We start from the raw sequence: 8,423 nt of genomic DNA on the forward strand, positions 1-8,423 counted from the left end.
ATCAAATCTGGATGATGAAATTTAGAGTTAGAAAATCAGGTTTGAATCTTTTTGGTTTTTCAGTTGGTTTCTCATAATATCTTTCAGTCCGACAGGACAAAGATTAATCCGTTGCAAATCGGAGATCTATATAAGAGTGTGTTGCTGGCTAATGAGTTGTTGTATATACAACGCGCAATTTGAAACTCCGAAACTTGTTTAAGTGCTAATCACTCAACTAACTCAAATTGTTTAAATACGGCTTGAATCTACTAACTTGTAGTCCAAACCTTAGAGGTAAGTGCTACAAAATTTGCGGTAATAGTTTATGATCTGAATTTCTACCAACCTTAGGTCCAAATAATCCATCAGCAAGAAGTGATGTGAGAAAAATCAGAAGAACGAGAAACCCGAATCCCAGTGCTGATGCTAGAAACCAGTTCCTGTCATTCAATGACTTGCTAGTATTTTTGAATAATTTTGTAAAATCATGTTGCGGCTTAGCCGTGTACTTCAGTAAAATCAGAGCTCCATAAAGCTCCAGAATTTGAATTGTGAGAAGTGACAAGGCCTGCATTAATGAATGAACAGAAACAAAAATGGAGGATGTAAATTTAGACCTTGAGATAAGTGTAAAGATGGAGGGCACATTTGTAGAGAAATACGAGTTCCCATTGATGCACTACTGCACTTTGCCGTAGAAGAATTTTTATGACAAAAAGTAGCACCCTTTGGATATTTGGAAAAAGAAACCATTTCCCAACAACAAACGGCAGTGGGAGGAAGCAAACGTTAACTACCACAAACATATCTTAGCATCTCCATAATTTCGGTCCTGTAATGCTACACAACCACTAAAAGTACACCAATGCATTCAGGTACTGTTTAAACATTATTCTGAAAATATAGTGCCTATTAAAATTCATATTAAAATTATTTTAAAATGATATTTCTGTAACTAAATTTACTAAATATAAAACAATGATTATGGATTAGTATTTAACTACTTCCTAACATATCATAGAAAAAGTCTAGGTAGCTATAAGCATTTTTATTTAGAGTAAATATCCTTTCCTATTTCTTTTTGTGGTTATCCTTTCCTGTTTCTAACCATTGCGCCTTTCTACAATAGAAAAATTCTTAATCGGTCTCCAATAATGTAAATAACTGGTCTAAGCAGGCCTTACAAATGGTGATCTGCTCATGTGTCAAAGGCTGCTTAGACCAACAACAAGGATTGCTTAGGCAAAATACTTGGATGATTGAGGACCGATTAGAAGTTTTCGATGGAGGAGCGCTTTGTCCTTCGAATAAATGATCAAGGATCAGAAATGACATTTACTCCTTTATTTAACATGTAATTAACAATTTCCTTTTTACTCTTTTTCTTACCACAAAACTATTTGCTATGTAACATGACTGGTACAAAATATTTCTCCTAAACCAATATTTCTGATTATGAATCGCATCAAAATGCATTTGATTGAACTAATTGAATGTCATTTCAATTTTTATGCGGCTTTTTCCAAGAACACAGAGAATAGGATAAAAGTGACCTACTGACCTGAATTTGTGGGTGAAGGTGAGGTTGTCGGGAAAGCAAAGAAACAACGGATAAGCCTCCAAAGCTGAAAGGGATATGGAGAGTGAACACATAGAGAGCAAGATTCGTCCATACATCTCCACTATCCCAAACACTATCCTCCTCTTTCAAAGCTGAGAATGAGAATCCCTGTAAACTTATAATTCAATTATAATAATAACCAAACAAAGAAAAAGATTTTACTAATCTCTCACGGACATACCTCAGAAAATGGGGTGACTTGTTCATCCCTCTTTGAACACCTGTACCCCAAACACAACTGTGGCGGAGGCAAACATTTCGTGATGCTTCTGTTTGATGAGTGAAAAGGCGTTGTAGCAGACTCGTTATGATGGAAAAGTTTAGCATTATTAGTAATACTATGTGGACACCTTAGTACTGACGACAACATTTTATCAGATGCCAAAAAAACAGTTACATGTTCCAGCTTCTCCACAGATAGGGATTTTAGTGGGCACAGCGGCAATTTCGCGCGAACCAGTGTAACTGTAAACCTGTTTAGCAGAATAGGTGGTTCAGATTGTCATGGGTTCATTGTAGACCTTTCTTCACAGGGTGCACGAAAGATACCTGACTTTTTTATTTTATTAAATCGAAGATACGAAGATTCGAACCGTGAACTCTTAGTTGAGTATCTATGTCATTTGAGTTATAACTCATTGAGTCAAATGTATATTACCACATCAATTTTGATAATACTATTTTTTTAGATACATTCATGTAAATATATAACATAAGAAGATCATGTGAAATACTATTATTAAAAATAAAAATAATTATTATTTTTCTATAATAAATTCTGACTTTTGAATACTATTTTTAAATTTAATTTTGATATACTAATAATGTAAAATATTTTACATAATTATTTAATTATATTTATTCATTTATTTATATGATAAATTTAAAGCGTTAATTTTGCTTATATACTATTACAGAATTGAATGTGCTTATAGAATAGTTTTATAGTATATTAAAATTAAATTCTATTATTTTTAATTCTTACAAATTTTTCTATGTATAAACAATCTATAAAGATAGAAAAAGAATATAAAAAATTGGGTTACTTATAACTAATGGTGACTAACAATTCTTTTTTCAAAATTTGTAAAATGTAAAATAAATTTTATACATATATTTCAATTTTCAAAGGATTATTTTCTTGTATTAGTACTAAGCAATCTAATTATATTATTTAGATGCACAAATCAAGTTCGGTCAGATGAGGTCAGTGTATATATTAATCAAACACAGGATTATGTATCTAAATTTGAAAATGCAGTGTGAGAGTAATATACTTACTTTGGGAGCAGGGGAGTACGACATATCAATTTGGGAGGAGCCACCTCAAATAGTGGCAATGGAGTTACTGTGTGATACACCAGCAATTAGAATGAAATCTCCTGCGTCTTGGCTGTGCATAAGATGACGGCTAATTGAGCTTTGGCATTTTTGGCTGTTTCCTTTGGGCCTTTTGGGCTTTGGCCAAAAACAGAATAACGAGCAGCTGAGGTAGAGGACTCTTTAGTCTTTTTCCCTCCCTTCTACCCGAGGCAGGGTTTTAGGTTGGGGTTCTAAGCTGAACAATTTGCAGAAGAAGAATAATGAATCTGTTTCTGAAGAAATGGAACCTGTTCAGCACCCGTTCTTGGGTGGTTCAGAGGGCTATGCTGCACAACTCTCAAGCCCCAAGCTATTCCCTTTTCCTTCGAATATCGAGAGCCGGACAACCCAACATTTCCATGAACCGTATTCTGGATCAATGGGTCCAAGAGGGCGGACCCGTCAGGCATTTCGAGCTCCGGTTCTTCATCAAGCAGCTTAGGTCTCATCGCCGCTTCAACCATGCCCTTCAGGTTAGTTTAATTTGTTTTTAATAAATCGGAAATCTGAACATTTTCATTTATGAATCTCTGAATATATTTTGAGTTTTATTGGACGCGAGAAGGATTTAATTTTCATTAATTAATATACCTAAAGGACATGAGTTCCTTCAGATTGGGTTGGAACTAACTCTTTGAATGGTTAAGTGCCTGGTGTTTGTTTTTATTGAAAATGAGTACATGATTAGATGATATTGTGGAAGAGTTTTAGATTTATTTTTTTGATCCGGTATAATTCTTGGGCAGAAAAGTCTTAGATTAATATTGTGGCACATCCCAAAAGAGTCCTTATCAGAGTCTCTCCTGAAAGCTCGACCGCACCTAAAGGCATGTGATGCTAAGTCACATCATGAAGGTAGTTCCTACATCCTCGGAAGATTTGGATCACTTTATGTTGACAACCCTTGATCCAGCATCATCTTGCACCCTAAGAACATTAGCTTGGAGTTCGCTCTTTAGCTTGTCATCAACAATGGACAAGAGTACCAAGTATGGTTTCCTAAGTTATGTTAAAACAAATGTCCTACTTATTTAACTAGGATCAAACAATTTGATTTGATATATACATATATTACTGAAATTATGGGCAATTCCTACTGCAGGCAAACTATTTAGAACAAATACTACTATAAATGGTTAAGGGCTAACATTTCTCTATCATAACTATGTTTTTTTGTTTTGCTTATACTTAATCTATCATATTCTAAATTTTGCTAGGATTGTGCTCATCTAGAGCATTTGGTTGGTATGAATTGTCTTTAGGACCAATAATGATTTGGTCATTTTTATTTTTGTATCAGGTATTAGAATGGATGGGTGATGAAAGGAAACATCATTTGACATCTGGAGACATAGCTGTGCGTCTTGACTTGATAGCAAAAGTTCATGGCTTAGGTCCAGCAGAGAAATACTTTAATAGCATTTCAGATTCTGTAAAAGATTTCAAGGTCTATAGTGCTCTTTTGAATTGCTATACACAACATAACTCTGTGGAGAAAGCAGAGGCTACCATGCAGAAACTAAAAGAGTACGCTTGTAAGCATACAATAGATTTGGTATTGAGTTATAATGCTCTGTTAAAGCTCTATGTTCGAGTAAGTGAATATGACAAATTCGATAGTTTGATGAGAGAAATGTTATCTAAGGACATGTACGACTCTGTGTCGCTTAATACTCGGCTGAATGCGTATGCAGTTGTTAAAGACATAGATGGGCTGGAGAGCTTACTATTGCGGATGGAAGCTGATCCTAAGGCAACTATTGACTGGATAACATACTCTATTGCAGCAAAGGCTTATATTCAGGCTGGCCAACATGAGAAAGCATATGCAATGCTGAGGAAATCAGAGGACCTGATTGAACCCAAGAGGAGGAGGGCTGCCTATGGATCTCTTCTAACTATGTATGGCTCCATGGGGAAAAAGGAAGATGTTTATCGTATTTGGGATATGTGCAAAAGGTTAAACAGACCCTGCAACGCGAATTACATCTCTATGCTGACCGCATTAGCTAGGCTTAATGATGTTGATGGAGCTGAGAGGATTTTCGAGGAATGGGAGTCTGGAAATACATGCTTCGACATCAGGATCCCGAATGTGATGATGAGTGCATATTGTAAGAATGGTCTGGTGGAAAAAGCTGAAGCATTCATTGATAGGCTTTCAAAGAGTCGCAATGAATTAGGCGGTAGTATATGGGATCGATTGGCACATGGCTATTACAGGAACAACGATATGGATAATGCTATTCAAACAATGAAGAAAGCAATTTTGGGAGGTCAACCTGGATCAACATGGAAGCCGTATCGATTTACTTTGGCTACATGTATTGATTACCTTAAGGACAAGGGAGATTTGGAGGGGGCATCAGAAATTCTTAGGCTATGTCTTGAACGAGGTTATTTTTCTACTGTAATACATGATAGATTATCAAGCTATGTGCATGGAAAAACACCAGAAACAAAGGCGATAAATCTGATGGAAGAATATTATCATCCAAAGAATGATGAACTTTTTCCAGATGGAGAGAAGCAACATGAAATTCAACTCCATGAATAGGTCAGCTACTGTATTACATGAAATTTCCCCTTTCTTCTGGAAAACTGAAATAATTGATATATATTTAATCAATGATTACCATTGGATTTTAGAAGTATCTTAATCCTTTTTATTATTTTTTAAATTTTTACATTCGTACACATTCAATGCTTATACTTATGACACTGTATGTTTTGATTTGTCAGTTATTTGAAAATTGGTCAAGCATATATCTATTCTTGCTTGGGTGGTGTTTGTGATTCTTCATTCTTTTTTTCCAAAAAAGAACGTTTAGACTTACGGGAAACATGCCAAAGCAATTCAGCCTGCCAAATAATTAGAAGGTAGGTAGTTGTTTTTTATATGGTTTCCTCATTAAACATCATTACAAGAAGCGGATTATGCAATCAGGGAGGTGTTTTCTTGTTCTTTTACATGGGGTGTTTTCTTCTTCAGGCTAATGGTTAAACTGGTCCTGAAAGCTTCCTCGACTCGATTTGATCCTTTTGTTGACATGTAAACTGATAACTATTGATGTGTGAGATGAAGTTTGTGGCGAATGCTAACGAAAAGTAGGAGTACAGTTCGAACTCTCAAACGGTAAAACCTATATTTTGGATACTAAATTCTAAACTTTTAAAGGTGAATTCTAAATCCTAAATTCTAAATTTTAAAGTCTATATTTTAAATGTTAAATTTTAAATTTTAATTATGAGTCATTGATGTAAAATGTAATAGAGTTGAGATTTGTTTAAGAGGTAAATATCAATTCGGTATTCGAAAAATTTAGACACGAACAAAATGGTATCTGAAAGATGTTATCGATAAAAAGACCCATAAAATTTTTTTTGACAAAAGTGACTAACTTTCAATTGAGTTACATACAATTAAGATTAAATACTACGTTTCAGTTAATTATCATAATTATAAAAGTTAACCATACTTTTAATTTTATAATTTTAAAAATACTTTAATTTTAATTTTCTAAAAATCCTAATTCCCTTTTTTGTGAAACTTTCATATGTTCATCATCATCCACCAATGTTTCTTCTTTTCCAATAAACTCCTCATTTCCATTCACCATCGCCTTTACCTTGCTTGTCCTTCTTTGTCCGACCAACCTCTAGCTTTTCCCCCTTTTTTTCTCTCTTCAACGGATGCCACATTGTTCACAAGTGGAACAAGGAACATAGGAAACAGTGCTCTCAATGTCGACAATAAGTGTAATTTGATAAATTTCTAACAGTAAAAATTAAAAAATATCTTTTTTAAAAAATTATAACTTACATCTTTTTTAAAAAGATTTTTTTTTAGATTTTTTTCACGTAATAATAAATAAAAAAATATTTTTATATTATTGTATTCAAACATAATTGATAAATAAAAAGATATTTTTACATAAAATTTTCAAACATAAAATTATTTTTATTTTTCTAAAAGATCTTTTAAAAAAGGATAACTTAAAAAAAATTTACAAATTCACCCAAACAAATCTTAAGACCATAGTTACCAAAATACTTATAAGATGCAATTTGTTACTTTTTTGTGATTATATTTACGATTATTTATTTAAAAAGAATTTAATATATGGATCCAAAAATTTCGTTAGTATGTAGCTAAGTAAAAGAGAAGGCAGACATTCACCTATAGTCAATTTTACATGAAATTATTTTTAGATTGTTGACACATGTTATTATTTGGTTTAAAAAAAGTTGGTTTATCGTATACAAATGATTTGATTAAAAAAACTAATTTAAGTTAGACTAAATAGTTACTTTTACTCTTTTCTTTACTATGCTCTTGAAATTTGTTAGACTAATCTCAATTTTTTAATTGAGTATGTTCTTCTTATTCATATTTCTTAATCAAATTTCTTATTTCAAATGTATTCCTTAATTCTTGTTTTTGTTCAATTTTCTATAAATGATGAAAATTATTTAATAAATACCTAATTGTTCATCTCATCCCACCATTTGATGTTCAGGACGAAATTGGTTGGATGTTGGACAACAATTGATCAACACAGAAATTGATTATATTGCTGATATTTTTCATATTCAAGTCATTATAGATAAAATTAGTACCTTTATCCTGAAAGTATTATTTCAAGAGTGATGTTTTTTTTATAAATAATTTATGATCCTTCCATGTGAATCTTAATTTTTTCTTCTTTCTTTTTCGATTCTTAATTTTTCTTCCTTCGTCATTTCTATATAGACAAAAAGATGTGAGTTTTGTTTTGTTTTTTTTTTTAAGAATACCAAACTTTACTTTTTCAAATAATCTATATACCTATATTTCACGAGAATTAAATAAATAAAAGTAAAAGATAAATTTAAAGAAAGAAATTTGGTCAAAAAGAAAAAAGATGATTATTTAAAGGTGGTTATTTAATCATTTAGAAAAAACACGTAGAAAGAATTAAAAAAATTTTAAAGGTAGTTATTTAATTTATTTAAATTAATTTACAAAAATATTTGTCATTAATTTAGAAACAACTTCATATGAAGTTGATTGCACGTGAATTTAAAAAAAAAAGGTGAATTATGAGGCACTTTTGGAGCAAAGTAATCAAAGTATAATATTAATAGACTTAGATATAAAATTATTTGCTTATTTACTTAATAGTTTAACTTTTTGAGAGAAAAAAAAGTGATTCATGAAATATGATATCCAAAATACTTATGACTAAGAATTTTAGATTCTAGAGTTTGATACTTAACTCCAATATGTTTGAATAAAAGTTAAAATTTATATCCGTCTATATAATTACTAAATATTTTTTAGAGCAAAGTAAAAATGTTGTAAAAATATATACAACAGAAGGAGTCGATTATGAAACTGGTGATTGTTGATGATTATACTCTTATCCATTATTCTTTGTCTTTATGTATATCAACAATTTCGAAAAAGACATCTTTT

At 31.8% G+C, this 8,423-nt stretch overlaps 2 protein-coding genes across 7 annotated transcripts in view; one reads left to right on the forward strand and one right to left on the reverse strand.

Annotated features, from left to right (window-relative positions):
* The window catches only part of LOC107477873 (uncharacterized), a 2,593-nt gene extending 576 nt beyond the window's left edge, over positions 1-2,017 (reverse strand). The window contains exons 1-3 of the mRNA XM_016097956.3: positions 1,785-2,017; positions 1,544-1,711; positions 329-550 (exon numbers count right to left, since the gene is read on the reverse strand). Coding sequence (XP_015953442.1) covers positions 329-550; positions 1,544-1,711; positions 1,785-1,973 — 579 coding nt within the window. The 5' untranslated portion in view covers positions 1,974-2,017. The remainder of the gene's footprint in view (positions 1-328; positions 551-1,543; positions 1,712-1,784) is intronic.
* A 760-nt stretch (positions 2,018-2,777) lies between these two features.
* LOC107477872 (pentatricopeptide repeat-containing protein At2g20710, mitochondrial) lies at positions 2,778-6,098 on the forward strand. 6 transcript variants are annotated; one of them, XR_008007236.1, is made up of 6 exons: positions 2,778-3,094; positions 3,177-3,438; positions 4,266-4,500; positions 4,660-5,522; positions 5,708-5,845; positions 5,958-6,098. XR_008007236.1 is itself a non-coding variant. In XM_052259488.1 (4 exons), exons 2-3 carry the CDS (start codon positions 3,187-3,189, stop codon positions 5,520-5,522), a joined length of 1,509 nt encoding a protein of 502 aa, XP_052115448.1. In that variant the 5' UTR covers positions 2,778-3,094; positions 3,177-3,186; the 3' UTR covers positions 5,708-6,098. The 6 variants fall into 6 exon arrangements, 2 of the variants coding, with proteins under 2 accessions (XP_052115448.1, XP_052115447.1); XR_008007235.1 differs by having other exon boundaries at positions 4,266-5,522; XR_008007237.1 differs by lacking the exon at positions 2,778-3,094 and adding an exon at positions 3,712-3,954 and having other exon boundaries at positions 3,307-3,438; positions 4,266-5,522.
* The last annotated feature ends 2,325 nt before the right edge of the window (positions 6,099-8,423 follow it).

The sequence above is a fragment of the Arachis duranensis genome, chromosome 3 (genome assembly GCF_000817695.3).
Source record: "Arachis duranensis cultivar V14167 chromosome 3, aradu.V14167.gnm2.J7QH, whole genome shotgun sequence".
Taxonomy (NCBI): Eukaryota; Viridiplantae; Streptophyta; class Magnoliopsida; order Fabales; family Fabaceae; genus Arachis; species Arachis duranensis.